Raw genomic sequence first — 25,242 nt, forward strand, 5'->3', positions numbered from 1 at the left:
AATTTTTAAACTTTTGAATTATTGTTTTGGAAATCAACGTAAGTGTCTTATAATGTACTGAACTTTTATTTATTTACTTATTTTTAAATGAGAGCTCTAAATTCAATTTAATTTAAAATCAGTTGGAAACTTTTAATTAAACTATACAATAAATGGAAAGTAGCCAAAGTGTAGCTCTTGAAGATTTTGGAGAACTGCCATTAATAGAAACAAAGCTAGTAAACAAGAAGACACTGAAATGTATTCTTATTTGGGAGGCTGAGGCAGACGGATCATCTGAGGCTGAGAGTTTGAGACCAGCCTGGTCAACATGGTGAAACCTCGTCTCTACTAAAAATACAAAAATTAGCCGGGCATGGTGGCAGGTGCCTGTACTCCCAGCTACTTGGGAGGCTGAGGCAGGAGAATCGCTTGAACCCGGGAGGTGGAGGTTGCAGTGAGCCTGGATCATGCCACTGCACTGCAGTATGGGTGACAGAGCCAGACTCTGTTTCAAAAAATAAATAAATAAATAAATGTACTCATATTAAATCAAAGTGTTTCTAAACACATAAAATAATGATCAAACAGTATATGAGATTTCATTTGGAAAATTAGTCACTGAGCTTCAAGTATCCTGACATCTAGAAAGAATATTTTGATGAGCTTCTATTGTTAATTAATTAGATAAATCAGTACTCTGTGCTGGAATAAAGCAAAATTCAGAAAACCTACCGTTTTTCAGCATCTAAATTTGATAAAGCATTTAAAACAGAGACCACCTTTTTGCTAAATTTTGTTTTTAAAAATATTTGTGGGGGAGGTGAGGATAAGGTATACAAAAAAATAGAAAGAATGAATAAGACCTACTGTTTGATAGCACAGTAGAATGACTCTAGTCAATAATAACTTAATTGTACATTTTAAAATAAAGAGTGTAACTGGATTGTCTATAAAATTGAATTGGATTGAGGGGATGGATTGAGGGGATCATTCTCCATGATGTGTTTATTTCACATTGCATGCCTGTATCAAAATATCTCATGTACCCCGTAAATATATATACCTACTATGTACCCAAAAACATTTTTTAAATTGTCAAAAAAGTTACTCTAAGTGGAACAGTATCTGTGAAATATTTAGTTTTATCAATACTAAATACAGAATTGAGAATATTCTCCATCCAGCATAAATTGCCCTGATCTTACCAGTTACCTCAGCATCTGTAAAACTGGATATTTTCTCAACTGAAAAACATGCTTTTTGCTACAAAGAAGAGTCAATTGATATATCAATAATTTTAAATTTATTAGTTATAGATTATAACTTTGAAGATCTCAGTAACTTTATTTTTAAAAAACCACAAAACATTAAAACATACTAAAAAACAGAACCTTCAGAAAAATATTAGTGACACACTGCTAGAGTTAAAAATGGCTCAGGATGAATAGGTGAAGAGAAAACGATTTTTAGGACAGTGAAACTACTCTGTATGAGTAGATACATGTCATAGTGTATACATGTTATTATACATTTGTCCAAATCCATAGAATGTATAACACCAAGGGTGAATCCTAATGCAAACTATGGACTTTGGGATAATGATATATAAACTATTTTGATCAGTTGCAACAAATCCACCATTCTAGTGCGGGATGGTGCTAATGGCAGAGACAATGCCATGTGTAGGAGCAGAGGGGATATGGGAAATCTCTGTACCTTCCACTCAATTTTTTTGTGAACCTAAAACTGCTCTTTTAAAAATCTACTAAAAAACATTAAAGCATAAAAAAGTTGCTAAAGGTATGACCTAATAAATGAATTAGCAGAAATGCAAGTGAGAAAAATTTTATCATCAGTCAAGATATCATGTTAATAAAGTACTACTACTTTTTGTATTGTATAAAATTCGGACACTAAAAATAACATTTCTGTAGGTTTGTTTTGTTACTTGTTTTGTGTGATACTTATGTGTATCACAATTACACATAACACATTTTAGAAGTAGTAAAATATTTTCAAAGAAAAAAATAACTAAGAAAGTGATTACAAAACAAGAATAATTTCTGGTTATATTATTTTTATTGGTCACAGAGCCAATATATAGATGTTTAAATTTTTTTACATCAAATGTAAAATTGTACATTTGGATATATACAAATATATACAAGGATATATAATTTGGTTTATTAGAAATTATTGTTGAAAATATTTTAATACCATAGTTCCTGTCATTCCACCAATAAAACAAAACCTTTCTCACTTGACAAATATTTCAAAAATATATAACAAATTATTTGAGCATTCTTTCTCCTCTCAAAAGTGTGTTGTCACCCTATTTTTGAAGACAGTTAAAAGAATTCTATTTCTGAACACTGTTAAGAAAAGTAGGGGAGTCCCAGCAGAGTTTTGAGCAAAGGCAATGGAATAAACATGGCATTTCTGAAAAGAGACACTTGAAAAGGCCGAACACGCACTTAGCATACCCAGCATAATGTAAAAAGGAAAAAGAAACTATTCAATTGATTCAGTTCATTTGTAAAAGGAGTTTTCCCAAAGTAGATCACCAACAAACCAGTCTATGTGAATCACTTGCAGAGCTTTGAACCCTGAACCCAGCATTCTGAAAGTGGGACCCAGAAATGTGCATTTTAAAAGATTCCCCAGGAAATTCTGATGGGGAGCCAGTGAGCCTGCTGAACCAGGTGACTACTGACATCTCTCTTCTTTGAATGACTTTCGACAATCCCATAAATGTCTGCTCGACCGTGTCCTGAAAGAGCTGGGTCATGGCTCTTATTACACACTACTGAGCATCTGTTGTGTGCAAGACACCGGGCTGTATCACACTTCGTCTGGACCTCATGTGTCTTACAGTATGGTGATGGGACATAGGTTTTCTAGACTTGCCTATAGGCTTCTCTTCTTCCCTAATGAAGCTCCCACTCATCCAAACGTCCTTTGAGGAGGAAATCTATCCAACTTACTCCACTGCAAAAGCTGGAGAACTGACAAGATTCTTCCTGACCACTTCAGTGGCTATGATCATAGGCAGTACTGTGGTTTACATTTGCAAAATGAGGAATAAAGCTGGAGACATTTCCAGTACTAGAAATGGTCTGTTTGTAGCATGAAGGAGTATACTCATTTCTTTTTCTTTTTTCATGTCCTTTAAACATTTATTATATTTTTCTCCTGTTAAACAAGCTATATAGGCTTAATACAAATAAGTCTGAAAACACAGAAAGGTAAAAAAATTAAATTAAGATCATCTGAAATACATCAAGAGAAAGTTAACAACTGTGAGCATTCTGGTTTGTATATTCTTGCCGTCTTATTTAATTAATTCCATTTATGCACTTTAAAAAAACAAAAGTAGAATTATATTGTATATATGGCTTTGATGTCTTAAAAATTAACATTGTGAACATGTGCAAGGAGTGTTTCTTAAATTGCTCTTTCCATTGTCACTTTTACTGGAGATTAAAGTCTCAAAGTAGATTTTTTGACTTAGCAGAGGAGAGCTGAGATGTCTCTAATATTAAAGCTTGGCTGAGCGCCTTCTGTTACTGCTTATTTACATAAGTAGCTTTCGTAAAATCAACGGCTCCCACGAACAAGACATATACATTAATGCCTCACAGTCCAATACATGATGAGACAAACAACCACTGCTTCCTAATATAATGCGCACACAGCAAACATTGCCTGAGATGAGTCAGCTGTTCTGAAACATAAGATTAGGAAATTAAATTTCATGCATACATTTCCATGAATCAAAAGTCAAAATCAAAGGACAACCTTCTGTGTTACGGTGAACTCTGGAAGTGAGTGTAAATAAGATAATAAGATATGCCCTACTTTGTTGTCATCTTTTTGTTTGTTTGTTTGTTTTTTGGTTTTTGGGGTTTTTTTGTTGTTTGTTTTGAGATGGAGTCTCGCTCTGTCGCCCAGGCTGTAGTGCAGTGGTGCAATCTCGGTCCACTGCAACCTCCACCTTCTGGGGTCAAGCAGTTCTCATGCCTCAGCCTCCCAAGCAGCTGTGATTACAAGTGCACCACGCCTGGCTAATTTTTTTGTATTTTTACTAGAGACGGGGTTTCACCATGTTGACCAGGCTGGTCTTGAACTCCTAACCTCAGGTGATCTGCCTGCTTCAGCCTCCCCAGGTGCTGAGATTATAGGCATAAGCCACTATACCTGGCCAGATATGCCCCATTTTGAACAAACACTGCTAGAATCAGGAAGAATCTTCCGTTAGCCAAGGATTGCTTTTGAGGTTCACTCCAAAAACTGAGCTACCACTGGGGACAAATGGTCTCATAATTTTGAGTGTAAAGTGCAATGATTACAGCTCATGAGCACTAATATAATTTTGAAAACAATATATCCATAACAGGCATCGTCTAGAAAACTAACAGGATCTCTTTTCCACTAGAGTGTATTGTTGTTGACTAATTGCTTCCAGTTGTTAAGCTGGAAGAGACATGCTGGGGAGAATGTTTTAGAGGAGCAAGTAAGGGCAGAACACAGAGAACCAGGTAACTTAATTACTTCTCACCTTTCTCTTTCCTTTGTAGTTAATTAGCAAACATTCCTTTCTCCACCTTATCTCTTTGTTGAGGTCATATCAGCAATTATCTGCCCTCCGGTTTATGCAAAACTACCTGAATAACTCATAATGCAGAAGAGCTTATCAATTTTTTTCCATGTCCTGTTGCCCAAAAATAATCAGCAATGAAATATCTCAAACATACAGAAAAAGAGAAGTAAATGAACCACCTAGATTTATGAGCAGTTCACTCTACCATACATGCTTAATATATTTTTAGTAAAACTCTTTAGTCATCACTGCCACATTTACAAGGGTACTTGGCCTTTTGCTGTAGCTTGTCTTCTGAACATATTTTTGCATGTAAGTCTTTTACATATTTCTCTGAAGTGGTTAGAAACCCATCAGCTCGATGGTCTTTATTGTTTCAATATGGCTCAATCCACAGGGCAGAGCATGTGACTGGTGTAGTGGTTGCTGCATGGATTTGAAGTCACATGGATTTGAGTTCCAATCCCTGCCTACTAGCTGAGCAAATGTGGTCAAGGGTCTGTGACTGAAATTCTCATTGATAAAGCAGGGATAATAATACCTACCTTGCTGTCGAAATGTCAGGAGGTGATGTAAGCAAAGCATCAGAACAGTACCTAGCACATAGTAAGTGGTTATCATCAGCTTGTGTGTCTGCTGTATATGCTGAACTGCTTGAGCCCATCTCCAACTGAAGCTGTATTTACCAGGATCCACTCAACCAGTATCCTGATCATTAACAGCTCCTTATTTGTGGACTCATGAATACAAGTCACTTTCATCTGCGGGGCTTCAAACTTAGCTCAGTGAAATGGCAGTCTGTTTTATTTTTCTAAACACCTGGAGGCGACTTTTTCCCTGCCTCTGACTTTAAAAACATAGTGAGATTTTACAGAGTTTTATAGCACTGAACTTTATGTAAAATCAAAAGAGCCCGTGAAATAAGAGAGCAATTGGTTACAACAAGCCCCTTCATGAACACGGGCATTTTTTTTTAACATCTTTGTATCTGTGAGCATCTCCTTCTCTTCTTATCCTTAAGTTTATTATTTGTCATGAAAACAAAGTGCTTTTAAAAAATTGTGTTTGATTCCATGGTTTCCAACAGCGAGCTTCAAACTTACCTGTGGTGCTTAAGATTATATATCTGTATACTTTGGTTTAAAATGAATATTATAAAAATTTATGTTTAAAAATATGTGTGTGTGTATACATACATAGTTACATACACCCAAGCCTCATATGTGCATGTGTATACATAACATATACCCATACATACATACACACACACCACCACCAAAGCCTCACTAAATACCGGAATCTCTGGGAGTAATGGGGGCAAATAGGAGGAGTTAATGTTCTACCCAGGTAAGACTACTATGGACCCAATGTTGAGAATCACAATGGGTTTATTACTTGAAACACTACCTATCTAAAGGACAGTTAAAGACTTTGGTATTAATCAGAAAGTCTTTTTTTTTTTTCTTAAATAATTTTGCAGGCAAGATGCTGCTGTTACAAGTTTTCTGTTATGAATTATGTCTTTCACAGGAATGAAGCATCCACGCGGTCCATCCAAGCATACTGTGAATCAAAACATATGTCCATAGCTGGAACGAAAGCATTAGGACCATCTAACTGGATTCCACTGGAATGAGTCTCTGTGAAACCATCCTGAAGTCTTTGTAAACAACCACCCTAAAGAAAGCTACATGAAGAATAGCCAATAACAAAAGCACTGGATTTAACTCAACTTTGTAAAAACACACAAAAAAACAAATATGATGCACACACTTCATCCTTTCGTGAACAAAATGCCACCAAACATTTGAAACTGGCCTAAGGCTACATTGACATGAAGCCCAGCCTTATTGCCAGCGTTTCCAATACTCTCCTCTACCCCCATTCTTTATTCCCAATAGATACGTCTTCTCACAGGTAGTTAATTAGCAAACATTCCCTTCTCCACCTTATCTCTTTTTTTCATTTTATATTTATCTCTTTTTTTAAATTTTTTTTATATTTATATATATTTTTATATTTATCTTTTTTTTTTATTCCCAATAGATACATCTTCTCACAGGTAATTGGGCAGAAAAATGCTTATTGACTGATCTTGAAAACTATAATGCATCTAAAGCTGGAGAACATTCAAAAACCATGCTTCTCTTTATTTATTTCAGTTTCCATGGCAAGAGGAAAATAAAAGGCAACTCTGTTTGAAAGCAACAGCAATAAATGAAGCAACATCTCTGGCAAGCAGGCAAAATTTAAAGAGTAAAAGTTATAAAGCCCCATGCCGACAATGCTACCTACCTTCCCCCATCCATGGGGATGACTATTAATGGCGCTGACTAGGTATAGACACCAATTTGAGACCAAGAAGTTATTCTTAGAAGGTGCTAACTTTATATTTTCTTTTAGGTTCTTGCTGTTAAGTTTCTCTTTCAACTGACTTCAGAAATCAGACAGTGAAATCAATGGGGTTTTCCAAGCCACCAAATTCAAAGTAATCAGGGCAGGGTCAGAATGTTGGTTGACTTTTTTCAACACACAGGGACCTGGAATTGGGGTTCCAGGTCTATCTCTCAGCACAGAGTCAGCAGATACAATGCCCTAGATGGTTGGATTTTCTAGTGTCTGTGACAAGTATCTTCAAAGCTGATTCCTCTCCCTCTGAGAAATCAAGGCCACCACCTTTAATTACTGACATAGTAGTGTACTTCCTGTACTGCAACCTCAGTCCCTTTTGTCACTTTTGCTTTGCATTCAAGTGCCCTGGCCAGTGTTAACTGCAGCACTTTGATTTCTCTTTCTATAAAGACTATCAATACCAAGTCATTTGTTTCTGCAACCATGTAACCCAAGGACATATTCTCCTGGGTGAAACTCTAAGAGCCCCCTCAGAAGTCAGTGGAGAATAGGCATAGAAAAGACGATGAAGGTCATAGTTTCTAATAAATTGTTTTCTTTTTTTAAAAACTTTTAATTTTTAATTTTTATTTTTTTGAGACAGAGTCTCACTCTGCCACCCAGACTGGGGTATGGTGGCATGATCTCAGCTCACAGCAACCTCCACCTTCCAGGTTCAAGCGATTCTCCTGCCTCAGCCTGGCTGGGATTACAGGCATGCGCCACCACGCTCAGCTAATTTTTTGTATTTTTAGTAGACACAGGGTTTCACCATGTTGGCCAGACTGGTCTCGAACCCTGACCTCAAGTGATATGCCTGCCTTGGCCTCCCAAAGTGCTGGGATTACAGGCATGAGCCACCGTGCCCAACCAGTTTTCTTTCATTTTTTTTTTCTTTTTTCTTTTTAAGGGAGGGGATTCCCTCAGTGGATTTACTTAGAGTGAAATGGTATCTTGGCTTTGGACTTGCCCCTGCCTTCATTCATGTGGGTACTTTTTATTTAACTTTTTATTGTAGGTGGGCTCCCCTCTACCTAAAAAACCAAAGGGAAAAAACCCAATTCTTTAATTTACTCACATCCTGTTACGCTTTCACAGGCTGTTCATTTTCATATCAGGCCTCATCTTCTGTTGCCAACATCCTAGTTTGAAGGAAAGGGGGAGACAGGTCAACTGGAAGTGGTCCTGACCTCAAAGGGAGAGAACTCCTGGGTACCTCTTCCCAGCAGCCCTAGGCTAAAATGTCAGCAGGTCTAATCCTAGAAGAAAACACCACTTACTTCTCAACCTGCTAGGGCGTGGTGAGGTCTAAACAATATTAACTGACAAAATCTGCCAGTTCCTGAGAACTGCCAGAGAACTGCCTGAGAACTCACAGATAAACAGTAAGAGGTATGGTCAACCTTCAGGCGAATGAAAAGACTATCTCGACGCAACAAAAATAAAGGAATAATGTGCTCTGCAGCTTATTATATCTGTAGGAAGAAAGGGTGCCTCTATGTCCCAGGCTCTAGGAGACTACCTAACCAGCAAGGTTGATAGCATGACCCTGGCTCCACTGAAAACGTGGGCCTATAGGCTGGCTTATTCTAAAGGGTGCTTTTTAATTCTAAATTTTTTTTCTTAATTTTTATTTTATTTTATTTTATTTTTTGAGACAAGTTCTCGCTCTGTCACCCAGGATGGAATGCAGTGGTGCCATTTAGCCTCACTGAAGCTTTGATCTCTCAGATTCAAACAACTCTCTCGTCTCAGCCTCCCGAGTAGTGGGGACTACAGGCATTCACCACCATGCCCGGCTAATTTTTTGTATCTTATTATAATTTTTTTTTTTGTAGAGACAGGGTTTTGCCATGTTGCCCAAGCTGATCTTGAACTCCTGGGCTCAAGCAATCCACCTGCTTCAGCCTCGGAAAACTGCTGGGACTATAGGTGTGAGCCACTGTTTCCACCCGAACCACTAGTCTTTTAATTTTTTCAGCTCCAGCTGGCGAACCCACTACCTGCTCTTCTTAGGCAGCATCACTTGGTCACTATTCAACCATCTGCTACTGCCAAAGCAAAAGTCCATGGCCCTCAAAGGGTGGGAGCTCTGGCTATTGGCCACTTATCATTTTGCCTTCTGAAATCCTTGTATTTCTTTCTGAATTCACACACTCAGAATTGGCAGTATATTCTTAAGCTATAAAGTCCTCCACTATATGTCCATCCCAAAAGCCTGAGTAAGATTATTTAATCTAAGAAATGGTTATTTATGGAAATCTGATCTTCTCATTGCCCAATAACCATGGAATACTGCAGAGTTGCCTCAGATGGCAGGGAGCCCACATGCTAGCTCACACACTATCACTAGTAGCCATTTAACTTTGGGAAAAGACCTGTCGTTTCTCTGGACTTTAGTTTTCTCCTCTTTAGAAATGAGAAGCTGGTTAGCCAATCAGTCATGTCTCTTTCAGGTATATGTTCAACGCATTGCAACTGCAACGTTGACAATCTGAGAATTTGTGCATGCCAAAGGGGCTTAAAAAATAATAGTACCTAACACTTAAGCACTTGATGTGTATTAACTCATTTAATCCTTCAATAACCATATGAGGTAGGTGTTATAATTATTACCCCTATATTTTAGATGAGAAAAGAATAGAGAGAAGTTGAGTAACTTGACCCATTATCCGGTAGTTTTAAGGATGGGGTTTGTATTTTTAACCACCATATGCAGGATAATGGGCAGATCTGAGGACTAAGCTTCCTTGACATTTGCATGCTTAGAAGGTTACAGAGGGAGTGTGAGAATCACAGTTAATCTGCCAATCAATGGTATTTACAGAAAACCAGGACTGGAGCCAGAGAGTGTCCTCACTATTACCTGTTGGATCCTCTTGGCATTATTTAGTGCACAACATTACCATAGAAAAACACAAGTACTTTTATGGCAATGGTGTAAATTAGGAGGATTCTGACAGTAAAGCCCAGAGCCACTCCAAGATAAAACCATCAGTTTGGGATCTCTTGGCCACCTACTGACCTGTCAGTGTATTGAGGCAGTTTGGGGTGGGAAGTACGTCAAATGATACTTGAGGAGGGAATACAAGAGGTCAGGCAGAGTGACTTACTTATTTATTATTTATTTATTTATTTTTGGTAGAGACAGAGTCTCGCTATGTTGCCCAGACTGGTCTCGAACTCCCACCTTGGCTCCCAAAGTACTGGGATTACAAGTGTGAGCCACCATGCCCAACCCCAGAGAGTGACTCTTGACTAGTTTGGAGAAATAAACCGACTTCAAAGGTCTTCAAAACACAGCCACTTGGAAGTCTTGACTGCCCTTCTCTGATCTCCAGCATGAGCCTCTGCAGAAGCAAGTGCCTTTCACTGAGTCTGACCCTAGCTGAGTGAGATATTTGCAGAAGAAAGGACAACATTCTTATTTTTTTTCTGAAACCAAACAAGAAAACCAGAAAAGTTGCTTGCCAGTCTACTACAGAGAGGTAGTGATGAGAACTTGTAATACTATCTAGATTCTGAGCTCATTGCTCTAGGGCCCAGGGTCCCGAATGGTGCCTCTTTTCAATGCTTATTTACCATAGTTTCATAGAAACATCACCAAGTGTCAGTTAGTTCTTTACCCTTTGGGTTTTTTCCATCACTAATCCTCTTGGCACAGGGTGGGGCTGAGCTGGGAACAATATCATATAACTCTGGTTGCAGCTGTCCTTATGCAAACCAGCATATCCACAAGTTACCACCACCTTTGGGGGGAAACCAACGTAACAGTGCTGGTGGACACAGCTCCAGATTGCTAGTGGTCACTGATATGTACCATTGCAACTTGGAAGGAATTCTATATGTTGATACTTTCTTTGATTCTATCAACCAAACAGCTTTGTGGCATACATGCTACAGTACTGAATGAAATACCTTTCTTTCCCTTGAGCCAAAAGCACATAATAAGCTATAGATTCTTTGCTGCTATGCCATTGATTTATCTACTGTACTTTGTAACCCAAGAGGGCTATGAATCATCCTTCCTAACTTTTCAGCTTCACAGAACAGGTTACTTTTAATACAATCTCTTCTTCATCTAGATTTATTTGTTCTGAACCCTAACACATTCTTAGAGCATTATTTCTTACTGAAGACAACTCTCCCTTAGTGTTTGTTTAATGATAATTTTTTGTTCAAGCTCTTCCTGGGTGTCCATTTGCTCTTTAATTTTCTTTTTCCCAGTGCTTTATATTCCTAGGAATACCCGAGTTACAAGTGGTCAGATTGCCAGCATTCAGCAATCCGAGGCAGGGGGCAGATGTTATTGCCCTTTCTCTCTTCTCTTCCATGGGTTGCTGAACAGTGTTAACATTCTGATTTCTTTTAGGAGTGGAGCTCCAAGACAATCTCTTACCCTGTCCTTCTTACTCATTAACTTTAATTTCCAAAAAAATGCCACCGATACCATTCAAACACTAGTTCAGGAATTACCATGTGCTGGGCACTGTACTGAGTGCTGGAGATACTGAGAAGAAACATGATCTGTTCTCAGGAAGCTCACAGTATGGTGAATGTGATCATTAAGGTCATGATTAAGCAATGCAGGAAGTACTCCAAGGAAAGGTGAGCAAGGCATTTACAGGTATGCAGAGGATTGCTTGACCCAACCTGGAAGAATCCTGAAAAACTCATCCAAGTCTGGGCATGGTGGCTCATGCCTGTAATCCCAGCACTTTGGGAGGCTAAGGTGAGCGGATTGCCTGAGGTCAGGAGTTCAAGACCAGCCTGGCTAACATGTTGAAATCCCATCTCTACTAAAAATACCAGAAAATTAGCCGACTGTGGTGGCGTATGCCTGTAGTACCAGCTACTCAGGAGGCTGAGGCAGGAGAATCGCTTGAACCCCCCGGGAGGCGGAGGTTGCAGTGAGCCAAGATCATTCCACTGCACTCCAGTCTAGGCGACAGAGGGAGACTCTGTCACTCACAAACAAACAAACAAACAAACAAACAAAACCCATCCAAGAGCCACAAAGAGGTTATGCTTGACCTGAACCTTAAAAGACAAGTGGCAGTCATGTTGGGGGAGTCCAAACAATGGATGGGTTGATGTGGATACAGCAAAGAACATAGTTAAAGAGTCATGGCTAGATCATGAAGGGTTTTGTCCCTTGGGCTAAGAAATTTGAGCTTTATCTTAAAGTAGAGGAGCCACCAATTCCGAGCTACAGCAAGGAATTGTAATATAGCATTGTATCATGTATGAAAGGACAAAATTCATGCTACTTTCCTAAAAGTAAGATTCTGTGTCCCCGTCTGCTTCATCTAATATTGCTTCTTGGCCCCAGTGATAGCACACAGAGCACTGGAAAACTAGTTCAAGCTTAGCACCAATTCCTGAAGCCAGTCTACCTCTCCAGGACACTTACAGCCATGACCTTCTCCAAGCTCTCTCAGATTGCTGTCCTTGTTCCATGTTCTGGTCTGCAGAAGGTGAAAGGATACTAATCGTCCTGGAAGCCTTCCTTGAACAGGATCCCTTTGCACAGGGTCATAAAACGAGGGATCCAGATGGTACAGGGAAGTGTAAATGGCAGTTGGAGATGGAACAATAGTAAGAGCAGAGGCAGAGACACAAGTCAGCAGACCCCACATGTGACATGTCAAATATAGGGAGTAGGGGAAGAAGTGGGGGACATGGTACAAGAGGTCAAGATTTACTGGTTCCCTGTATTCCATGAAAATGTTACTGCACAGAGTATTACACATTTCCAAGTTGGAGACACTAAAGTACAAAGGTGTAAATTGTCTAAGCACAGATATGAGGCCGCGGCAAATTAATAAAACAAATCACATGCCTGTTTCTAACCTGTTTGCCATGGCCAAGAAGAGTCTGTGAAATCAAGTTAGACATTCTGTCTTTGAAATCATGCATTTACAGAGCTTACGGAAGCTTTCAAGTGGAAATGTCTTAAGAAAGAAAGAAAAAAAGAAAGAAAAGAAAGAAAGAAAAAGAAAGAAAGAAAGAAAGAAAGAAAGAAAGAAAAGAAAGAAAGAAGAAAGAAAGAAGAAAGAAAGAAAGAAAGAAAGAAAGAAAGAAAAAAAGAAAAGAAAAGAAAAGAAAAGAAAAGAAAGAAAAAAAGCTCAAGTAATGCCCTAATCATCTCCTATTATTGTTTGTATCTGCAGGATTTGGAAACTGCTCGGGAAAACAACTGGATTCCTAATAATCCCTGAACAATTATTTTTATTTTTTTCTGTGTACATTAGCCTTTTAATTTTTCCACATGGAATTCTGGGCCAATTTAACTAATAAATAATAATATAATTTTCTGAGTGCATGGTACTTTTGCTTCATCTGATTTCATGGCTTTCCTGCTCCATGACAACCCACTGTCTTTTCCCTCACATGTGTTTTATGATGGTTTTTCCAGGCACCTGAAAGAAAAGCTTTAACACTTTCACTCAAGCTAAGATGCCTCAATTTTCATTAGTGTCTTCATTGGCTAGGAGGTGTTACAGAGACTACCAAATAGTTTCAAAATTACTTGCTCAGTCACGATGCCCACAGTTGACTCTCAGCCTAGCAAAAGAGAAGAAAAAAGTTCTTGTGTTTACTGTCCTGAACATACCCTTACGCTAGTATGCAACCTCCTCAGGTCCCCTCAATTAGGATCACATTTCCTATTTTACAGTTATAATGCAATGGACTCTGGGTACTGTTCAATGAATATAGGTTTAATGTAATAGGTGTATTTCTGCAAATATGTATGTAAATGAGGATTTTGCAAGCACCATTTAAAATTACCTGAGGGGTATTTTCTAAGTAACAGAATCTTTTTGTAAAGCAAAAGCCCTTTTAAAAATTAACATCATTCCTTATTTCGTGTGTTCTAAGTTGAGGTTTTCACGGACTAATTTCAAAAAATGATGGAGGTCACCATTCTTTTTCATTTGTTGAGTAAGCTTTACACCAACACAAGAGGCCATCACGCTTTGCCCTTAAGCTTTACTAAACAACGACATTTGAGCATGTGGGCTACTGAGACAGAAAAGTTCCCCCATGAGTCAGCAGCCAGCCCCAGCAAAATATCTCATGGTTCCAACTAACTACCCCACAGCCTTTCACATTCAGTTCTGCTTTCTCAGTGGTCTCTAGGGGTCTAATTTCTGGTTAGGAACTGAGAAATTGGGTTGATTTCCATTTCCACAGGATAGCAAGATATCCACAGGATGTCAAGGGGGCTGGGCCAGTACCCCAAGTTAGCAGTAGTGAAAAAAGTGGCTGAGCCCCAGGATCTAGAGCACATGAACTCTTTCCCACCTGAAACCTCCATTCCACCCTTTATCCCATGAGGTTCCGAAGGAGATGAGCAGAGAACAAGACCTGGCAAAGCGAGGCTGTTAATGGGGCTCCGACCTCAAACCCTGATATCTCACCTTAGACTTATCTCCAGGAGTGGGGTCCTGGGTTTCATATTTTAAAAAGCATGGCATATTGGCATATGTCTCCCCAACCCCTAGCACCACTGCCATTGGAATGCCTAAGGCCAGTGGTGTGCTGAAGCTGGCTTGTACCAGCTCGTGAGAACTGATTGTTAAACTTTTAAGAATTTTGCAAGCTGATTATTAAACAGTTATTACTAAAAGTTAAATTATATAAGCTTAGGATTCAATAAATTATACCGAAAGCAAAGATAATAAATAGCCAAAGCTCACCACTTCCTAGTCATTTACTATTATCTATGTTCTTGAGGTTTTTACCTCTATTGTATCTTTAATGGTGGAAATAGTAAAATAATGTAGAGCTATGCATCTCTTCCTAATTCTACACTCAGTAACATTACATTGGAAGCTTTAAATCAGAGCATTTATACCACAGAAATCAACAAATACTACAAATCAGGGATTGATTTATTGTGGATTGTCTCTAGACTTAAGAAAATAATAGAGAAAATGTAAATAATGCAGATTAAACTTAAAATGTCATGTTTATAGTTGGTACACTGTGAATAACACAGAATTTGAGAAAATATTCTTCCAGTATTTGAAAATTTTCTTATTCAGTAGAGAAAGTACTCTCTTCATTGACAAACAAGTGAACTTCTATGTCATTGTTGTTTTAACTTTTATCTTATTCTTTTGTGTAAAGGAAAATATCAACCAACATTCAGGTCAGTAACCTACTTATTCATCAACTGCAACCACAGTTTGGCTGCAAATAAAAGCGTTCTATAAAATTAGGTTAAGCATTCTGTGATAACATACAATAAGGAGCATTGTATGTTCTATAGTCCTTTTAAGTTGTATATTTTACTACTTGTAAATCAGTAAAATTTATAATAGACTTACAATTGGTTATATATCCACATGTATTTCTTCTCCAAAGAGCTGGTTGTTAAATATTTACCGGCACACCACTGCCTAAGCCAAGAACAGAAACAGGTTAAACAGCCTCCTGGGCTTCTGTCCCATAGGTTCACACCCTTATATCAGCCCTTTAGTTTACCATTCTCCTGTCAAGAAGAAAACAAAGAATAGAAACGTTTGTACAATTAAATCAAAAGGAAAAGAAATATTCCCTAAGATCTAAGGCAGATAATTTAATCTGCCTAATTCAGCCCTTCCTAAGAAGGCCGCCTCTCAAGTAGGAATGGCTTGAGGCTAATGTGACCACACCTACCATGTGGAAAAGCTGAGAGCAATCTCCTAACAGATGGCAGCCTTGGCACTGTAGCCTAATAAATATTCTCCCTTTTAATGAGTCCACATCAGATGGCTCCTTGGGGACAGCGGGGGGAGAAGCGGGGAACAAAAGCAGTTTCTCTTGCTTCCTGGTGGGATCTCATACATGTCTGGGGGTACATAACAAAAGATCAGTGAGCATTTCTGCCTTCTACCAAATGGAGTACACATGAACATCACAGCTTTGTGTACAATTATTTTAAAATCATCAATACTTGTATTTGAAAACATCTTTGTAGACTTGGAACCAACCCAAATGCCCATCAATGATAGACTGGATAAAGAAAATGTGTCACATATACACCATGGAATACTTTGCAGTCATAAAAAATGATGAGTTCATGTCCTTTGCAGGAACATGGATAAACCTGGAAACCAGCATTCTCAGCAAACTAACACAGGAACAGAAAACCAAACACCTCATGTTCTCACTCATAAGTGGGAGTGGAACAATGACAACACATGGACACAGGGAGGGGAACATCACATTCTGGGGTCTGTTGGGGGTGGGGGGCTAGGGGAGGGAGAGCATTAGGAGAAATACCTAATGTAGATGACAGGTTGATGGGTGCAGCAAACCAACATGGCACGTGTATAACTATGTAACAAACCTGCATGTTCTGCACGTGTATCCCAGAACTTGAAGTATAACAAAACAACAAGAACAACAACAAAAAAGAAAACGTCTTTGTAAAGGTGAAATAAAACAAATACCAGACAAATATATGGAATCTTTAAAAATCCTGTTACTCAATGGTGTTGTTTGGTCTTTAGGCCAATGCTAATAACCAACACTAACCACTAAGGAGTGTCCTTCAGTGCAGGAAAAAAAAAAAAAAAAAACCGCAGTGAAACTTTAAATTTTTCTTTTTGAATGGCCAGCTCTGTCTCTCATTAAATCAGATGACTGACGGACCATATTATTCTTGAGCTCCTGTGCATGTATCTATTATATTTTTTATACATACTTCCACAAAATTGTATGTTCTATAGTTTTCATGAAACATGAGTATTTTCCATTTGTTAGTCTTATTCCCCCCTACACGTTCTCCTTAATAATTTTTCTCTTAAAAAAAGCAGAAGTCCACCAAATATCTTTTATCTGAGTATCGTAAGGTAGAAACCTTGGGTAAAAAGTCATTCCCCAATTAAAGGGAGTGCAATTTTTCATTTATGAAAAAACACAACTGGGGGATATTTTAAAAAGGAGTCTTCAGGTTAGTTGCTTTTGAATGTCTTATTTACGGTATCATAAAAAATAAATATACAAGATGACTTATCTGGCCTCCAAATAAGAAATGAGTCAATGCTACCAGCATAAAATGTTACATACCCACCCACCATAAAAGGGAAACTGGCCTCAGAACATTTTACAAAAAAGCATAATGTTATGGGCTAGTCTTGACAAATAGTGCTTTTACTTAATCAGTATGTTTTTGACAGCTAGGCACAGAACACTCCAGCAAGATTCCCCCAGTCCCTTAAAAAAGGAATGCATTTGGTGGGGGTCAGACTGACTCACTGAAAGGGTTGGAGCAGGGAAGAGTGAGAAATCCAATCAGCCTGGCATCCTTACAAGGTGTGAGCCTTGTGTTAATACCGTACAAAATAATTGTGTTGGTGATAGTAAGGATGAGGGAACAAGTGACATACTTTAAACTTGCAAAATAATCCGGGGAAAACCAAGGAGGTATTTCTACCTGCCAAGCTCTGCTAACTGCATAGAAAGAACATGTACTTTCAACCACAAAGACATTTATTACATTTTCTTTTTAAAAATTTATTACTTTTCCTCCTCTGTAACTTGTCATCCCAGAGCAAAACTAAAGAACTCTTCGGTCATCACCCAATAACATGCCCTTTAAATAAGAACATTGAGGTATTATTTTCCCGTTTGATTCTTGATTATTAATTCACACCAGCTACCACCCCTTCATGAATCAGAAGGCTGAAGGAATACACTATACATTAATATTAAAATCTAAAGGAAACCAAATGTCAAATTACTGTGGTTTTAGCCACAGACGTTTCTATGGCATGTGCAATCCCTGTAGAAGATGCTCCCGAGAAGTTTGACAGGCTGTGTTCACTGTATCAAAAGAGAGCTATTACCCAACTCATAAAAATCTTTTTAATGTGCTGAACTCCAAAACTTTCTAAGAAATAAATGTTTTTAAAAAGGAGACTTGTGACTCTCAGCTTAAAATGGTGGACATCCAGTGGTGCTTTGACCCTGCCGTTTGTCCAGAATAGCAGCCTTAGCTTGGCCTTATCCACACCTTTGCGTGGTCTTCTCAACAGACACCACATACCCCAGGCCTCCCACCTGCAGTGGTACCCTGACCCTCTCAGCGTGCCAGCTGAGGCTTACATGTGCCCTGGATGGTTGCTTCCCGTTCACTTGACAACTATGAACAGATCCAACCTGGTGACCCAATGAACTCCACCATAAACTACTGAACCCTAACTGATTAGACCATGACTGATACAGTAATCAATATAGAAGCCTGAGGCCTCGGAAATGAAAACTATGGTAACCACTTTTGGTCTTAACTTGGACAAGAATCAACCTATTTATTAAAAGTAGCAGCTTCTAGGTCATTTTTTTTTTTAATACCTAGAGGTACTAAGCCCCATAAACTTCTATTTTTCTACTTAGAGGTACAAGTGATGACACTTAACATTAGTTATTTCAGGTTAAGAGCTGTCCATAATGAAAACAACAATAAAAAAATCCCTCAGTACTTTCTGCACACTTACTAGAAAGGCACAAAGAGCCACTACAGAGAAAATATGAATTGATTTTAAAAGTGGTTAGGTCATAAACACATTAGCTTTAATACAGAAGAACAGGACCTCAGGACCTTCAGTTATTGTAGATGGAAAACACTCTGCATACAGAACTTTCAGCTGCAGCAACACAACTCAGAGGGCTATACATTGCAATGTAGTGAGCCTGAGCTTTGGTGCTGCACAGATTTGTGTTCAAATCCCAGTTGTGGTACTTTTGAGCTTTGGTCAACTTACATAATCTCTGAATTTGTATGTGTAATCTCTGAGATTCTATGTGGGAGGTAAACATTACATCATCCATGATGATTGATAAGTAGCATACACTTCCCGCATATAACTGAGGAAATTTAAAAAGATAAGCAACCAGTACAGTGATTAATTTTCCCCTTTGCTTCCTCATTGTATAGGTAAGAATACTGAGGCACAGAAATAAGGTTTTGCCAAGAGCACAGTAACTTACAAAGCTGAAATTAGGCTTAAAATAGTCTTGATTTTAAGAGTATGCAAACTTGCGAAACAAAGTTATGTACAATGACTAGTAGTTCTACTGGGAAGAATAACTTATTAAGTTATGGTATTAAGTACCATCTTATAAGTTTCTGATAAATACCATTCCCCATCAGACTGATGAGCTACTAAGTGCAATTTATGAGATTAAATATTTAAATTTAACATTTTACATTTCCATAATACTTCATGCTTTATAAAGTGCTATAATCAATGTTATTCTACTTGATCACAAGAGTCTCATCTTTAAAAGGCTCATCTTTCAGTAATAAGAGTGACAGAATTTCATAAACTAAGAAATTTTAAAATATACATTTTAGGTATATAAAATAGCAAATCATGACTAATTAATGATTTTGCTAAAAGTTTCTCAACTTTTAATGAAAACTCATTTTCCTTAATGGTATATATCATATAACAGAGGTTAAACTGAGAGATTTACAAAACATTTTCCCAGGAAGAAAGCTGCTTGGACTTCTTGCAAAAAAAGCAAAGATAAGGATAGAATGTGAAAATAAAATTCATATAATCGGCCGGGCGCGGTGGCTCAAGCCTGTAATCCCAGCACTTTGGGAGGCCGAGATGGGCGGATCATGAGGTCAGGAGATCGAGACCATCCTGGCTAACACGGTGAAACCCCGTCTCTACTAAAAACTACAAAAAACTAGCCGGGCGAGGTGGCGGGCGCCTGTAGTCCCAGCTACCCGGGAGGCTGAGGCAGGAGAATGGCGTGAACCCGGGAGGCGGAGCTTGCAGTGAGCTGAGATCCGGCCACAGCACTCCAGCCTGGGTGACAGAGCCAGACTCCATCTCAAAAAAAAAAAAAAAAAAAAAAATTCATATAATCACAGAAACAAGACTGCCACTAAGAGAGGGTAATAATTTTTCAAAATACATCTGCATACCTTATAGTTTCAATTACATGGTGCTTCAATATTGCAAGTCAAGACAAACTATATCCTCCCTCCAACCCTGTCTGCCCCATCTCCTGAAACCAATGGAGACACACACACAAACACACACACATTTTTGTAACATAAAACTAAGTAAAATGATTTTATAGAAAGACTATTGCCTTTTCTATTCACTAAAAGTTTAAATGTCTACTGAAATATACTAATGTACATAATATAAATGTAATGTACATAATATAAATATAAATGTACATAACTTACTGGAATCTTATTCCTTTTCATACTAGTGAACGTGAGCCATGGAGGACTGTGTTTTGGATGGGAAATTCTATCACTTATCTATAGTTTAAGTGCATTATCTGACTGAATACATCTACCCCGTATATTCATAAGACACCATAGCATGGTAACATGTCAATTTTTACCCATTTTCTCCTTTAAAGATGCTGACCTAGTGCAGATCCTAATCAACTTACGCTTTCATTATGGCAAAATCTTCCAGTTCTTTTCTGACGACTGCTATCCTCGCCCTGTTTTGACCTACTGACTTGCACATTATGGCCAGACTGATAAAAGTAAATCTGCACTGTCACTTCCTTCTTCAAAAATCAGTAAAAGTTTCCCACTAATAGCATCCCACTTAAATAATGGTTAGTTCTTACCAGCTATACACTTGATTCTTTCACTTCTTCACTTCACCTGAGACAAAGTCCATCATAATGCAGTATGTGAAGGACACAATTTCCTTGAAAACTAAGATTTAAGTGCCAATTTAACTTTTCTCCCACACTTTCACTACAATATATTAACTTACAGCACCACCTATCTTTCAATAAAAGCTTAACCAAGAACTAGATTTACATTTAGCATAATGCCCGTGGGCTGGCCGATACAATTTAGTGTAAAATTAAGTCCAAAGTGCAAAATATTTTTTAAAAATCTAAAAATAAAAGTTTCATTCAACACTATATAAAACATCCATTAACAGTATATATAAAGTTCTTAGTAATGTTTCAAACCAAGGAGTCTGGCCAGTTATATACCAATGACTTAAATTTAGCACAAAATAGTGAATGTAACTAAAAATTGCAATCAGCGAGCAGAGCCATTCTGACTTATAAATTCTAATATTCATTGATATTTTCACATCTAAGTGTTGACTGGAATATGTGTTGACTTTTCCTTAGAAGTATTCCCAATATGTTAGTCATTTTCTCTGTTCAAACAAGAAACAAAAATGAAGAGGCAGAAATTATTTTTATATCCTCTCGGTGTGATACCTATTATAAATAAATTAGTAGTATAATGTGAAAGGGGCCTGGTAGTACAGCACACAGTTCAAACCAAGTGTACCATACTCCTTTTTCAGTGTTATTCTTTGATCTCAAACTACAACAAAATTCTTTTTAGAAATGAAAACTTCCTTATCTAAACCACCTCATCAGTATAGAAATACCAGAGAAAGTATTTTTGGTCATAATGAACAAGCATTTGTACCAAAAGCTGAGAAGTCAAACCATGAGAGGCAGGTGATTATATGAAAAGCCTGACTGTGAGGTCCATGAAGAATTAAAACGTCTTAGAATTTATACAGCTATTTCCCTTGTACAGTTCAACTCTCTAAAGCAGGCTGAGTAAATATTAATGCCCATTTCACCTACAGGGAAACAGATGCACTACTGCTTATGTATGTCAGTTCATGAAAAGCAGAACTCTGAGCCAGGCTTATTTATGGTTGCCTCATCATGTTCTGTTCCTCAGATATAAAAATTAAAACAAACAAACAAACAACAAAAACAATGGCCCAGCACAGTAGCTCATGCCTGTGTAATCCCAGCACTTTGGGAGGCCAAGGTGGGTCGACTGCTTGAGCCCAGGAGTTTGAGACCAGCCTGGGCAACGTGGCAAGACCCTGTCTCTAAAAAAAAGTAGAAAAATTAGCCGGGCATGATGACACATGCCTGCAGTCCTCAGCTACTTGGGAGGCTGAGGCAGGAGGATCACTTGAGCCTAGGAGGTCGAGGTTGCAGTGATCTGTGATCACACCACTGCACTACAGCCTGGGCCACAGAGCAAGACTCTGTCTCAAGAAAAAAAAATAATAATTATTTCGATTAAAACTGACCTTGGAAATAATGTAACATAAAAATTATTTTGAAAATAGCATTTGGTTATAATTTTCAGTGTAACTGTTAATATGACAAAAATTTTGAAGACTATTTTTTTAAATGGCTTGTTAAACTGAGTTGGATAGTTGGATTAAGCATTTTCTTAATTAATACACCAGGGTGCTAACTATTTTAGAAGGCTCTTCTGTTAGGGTTTATAATTCATCATGTCATACCACACAACTTGTACTATAGACTTTCTTCTGGTGATTCATGTCAGCCGACACTAACATAAATCTTTTTGTGACAAGTTAAATTATCATTCATTACCATCCAATTTAAATACAGTTATCTTGACAGTTATAGCAGAGTTGCCAAAAGAGAGAAGCAGCTCTTCTAAACTTTATAATAATTAGTGAAAATTTCATATTAGTGGAATAAAAAGAGTAGTTCTCATCTGTTTGGTTTCGTAAGTCTTCTATTCTCTTTCCAAAGTTTTACATTTCCTATCAGTTACTTTCCTAATGTCATACTAATTTGAAATTCCTTCTTTCCTCCTATAGAGTCCTTTTTAAGGTGTTCTAGAAAAACTACTAATCAACTTCAAGGTTTACTGAACTAAGTGTTTTAACATTTAAAATATAATCGAAATGTTCATATTTTCTCACATTTTACTGCACAATACAAAACTGATTTAAATGCATTAAGAAACAACATTTTCTTTTTAAATAAACACTAACAAAATGTTTGGCAAGAGATAACACAATTTATTTAAATATATTCTGACTCAAGATGAAGGCAAGCAGTTTACCTAGAAAGGTTTACATATTTTAGCTATAGATTTTCATTGAACCATTTTTCTGAAATGTCATTCTTTTCATTCCTGCTTCTTTTATTCTCTCTCTTTAGAAGTTCACAGTGTTATACAAGTGAAAAACAAGACAGATAGAAACCACCCTAAACATAAGGCTTTATGTACATGAAAAATTCAATAATGTTGCCATAACCCCAATACAGTGCGATCCTATTTATTATCCAGAATAAACTTCTATACATATTAAATTCTTCAAGTATATCTAGAGCAGTGCTTGTAAAAGTGAGGTCCCACTGCTAAGTTAATGGCCATCTCTTTGAAGATCACTTCTATCTTCAACACAATTATGGTAGAGTTCTAATAGTTTTTTTATTTTACATGTATTATACATTCTCAGATATTCTAAAATGCTCAAATGAGCCAAACGTATACTTTGATTTACATCTAGTTTAATATTCCCTTTATACAGCACCAGAGGTTAAAAATGGATCTGAGTAACCAAATATTCTCTTTCCTTTAATAGTTAGAGTTTATCATCATTTATTTCTATAACAATAAACCCAAATTGAAGATGAAGACACCCTGGGCCAAATGCTTTCATCTTAAATAAATAAACATTTCATCCATTTCATACTTAAATACCAAGTTGTTTTCCTATAACATATGTTTCTTGGTAACAACTACTGAACCAACTAAGCTGAACAGCAACTTCTTATCTTTGAGGACTAGGCAAGTCGTATAGGATTTTCTAGGTTTGCTTTAAAACTTTTAAGAAACCTGGTTGCCAGTTCGTCATCAACCACTCGACTGTCACTTGACATTGTGACTGTTATGAGCTGGCGCTGCTGCAGTTTGGCATTTCCCTCTTCATCCTCAGTGAGCTTCAGCACAGGTCGGAACCTCCCAACCGCCAAAATGCAGGCCTGAGGAGGGTTAATCACTGCAGTAAATTCGTCGATGCCAAACATCCCCAAGTTGGAAATACTAGGGGGGAAAGAAAAAGCTCTGAGGGAGGCACATCCTTAATCAAAGTTCCCTTTCCCCGAAGCACATATTTTATATATATTTTACTAGGCAGTGTAGTAAGGCAAGAAAAAAATATATTAAGTAATGAAAAAAGGAAAAATTTAGTATTCACAAATAAATTAATTGTGTACATAGGAAAAATAAGACTCCACAGACAACCAGTAAAATTAACAATTTAGTTAAGTCATCAGATAAAAGGTCAATATAAAAATCCATTTTATATCTAGAGTCATGTCCCACATAATGAAAGATCACATATCCAATGGTGGTCTTACAAGAGTATAATGGAGCTGAGGAATTCCTATTGCCTAGTGGCATCATAGCTGTCATATCATCATATAGCAATTACTTTATTTTAAAAATAAATTTAGTGCAGCCTAAGTGTACAGTGTTTATAAAGTCTACAGTAGTGTATAGTGATGTCCTAAACCTTCACTCATTCACTGATTCATCCAGAGCAACTTCTAGTCTTGCAAGCTCCATTCATGGTAAGTGCCCTAAACAGGTGTACCATGTTTTACTTTTTACATTTTTACTGTACATTTTAAAAATGTTTAGATACCCAAATACTCATCATTGTGTCACAACTGCTTATGGTATTCAGTAGAGTAACATGCTGTACAGGTTTGCAGTCTAGGAGCAAATGGCTATATCATACAGCTAAAGTGTGTACACACTGTACCATTTAGGTTTGCATAAGTACACTCTATGATGTTTGCATGATGAAACTCCTAACAATGCATTTCTCATATCCCCATCATAAAGTGGCGCATTACTCTATATAAGTTGCTATAATTAGAAAATAAAAAATTAAAACAGTATCATTTATAACAGTATCAAAAAACAAATACCAAAGAATAAATCAAATGAAACATATACAAGACCTCTACACAGAAAATTATAAAACATAACTGAAAGAAATCAAAGAACTGAATACACAATGGTTTCTACCATATTCACTGGTTAGAAGACTCAATATTGTAAGAATGTCAATTCCCAAACCATCAAAAGACTTAATGCAATCCCAATCAAGATTCCAGCAAGATAGGGTGTGTGTGTGTGTGTGTGTGTGTGTGTGTGTGAAAAATGGCAAATCAATTTTACAATTTATTTGGAAATACGAAAAGCCAGAAGACAATTTTGAGTGCGAATAAAACTGGAAGCCTTCATTACCAGCTATGAAGAGTTGCAGCTTGGTGGTAGTAAACAAAGGATCAACAAACAGGCCAGTGGAAAAGAATAGCACAGAACCAGACCAACACATATATAATCACCTTTTCAATGCTATGAAAAAGGAGAAATCAGTATTCAATACATGATGCTGTGTAAATTTACTATCCATGTGGGGAAAAAAGAGAACTTTAAACTTCACATTATT

The 25,242-nt window shown here is 37.5% G+C and overlaps 1 protein-coding gene across 3 annotated transcripts in view; it reads right to left on the reverse strand.

Moving 5' to 3' along the window:
• Positions 1 to 2,155: 2,155 nt before the first annotated feature.
• PDHX (pyruvate dehydrogenase complex component X) overlaps positions 2,156 to 25,242 on the reverse strand; it is a 94,203-nt gene continuing 71,116 nt past the window's right edge. For 2 of the 3 annotated variants that reach the window (XM_033207746.1, XM_033207744.1), the window contains exon 11: positions 22,771 to 23,822. In XM_033207746.1, coding sequence (XP_033063637.1) covers positions 23,564 to 23,822 — 259 coding nt within the window. In that variant the 3' untranslated portion in view covers positions 22,771 to 23,563. Of the gene's footprint in view, positions 3,212 to 22,770; positions 23,823 to 25,242 lie in introns of those variants that run through there. The other variant, XM_033207745.1, reaches the window with a different exon arrangement.

The sequence above is a fragment of the Trachypithecus francoisi genome, unplaced genomic scaffold, assembly GCF_009764315.1.
Source record: "Trachypithecus francoisi isolate TF-2019V2 unplaced genomic scaffold, Tfra_2.0 Lachesis_group8, whole genome shotgun sequence".
Taxonomy (NCBI): domain Eukaryota; kingdom Metazoa; phylum Chordata; class Mammalia; order Primates; family Cercopithecidae; genus Trachypithecus; species Trachypithecus francoisi.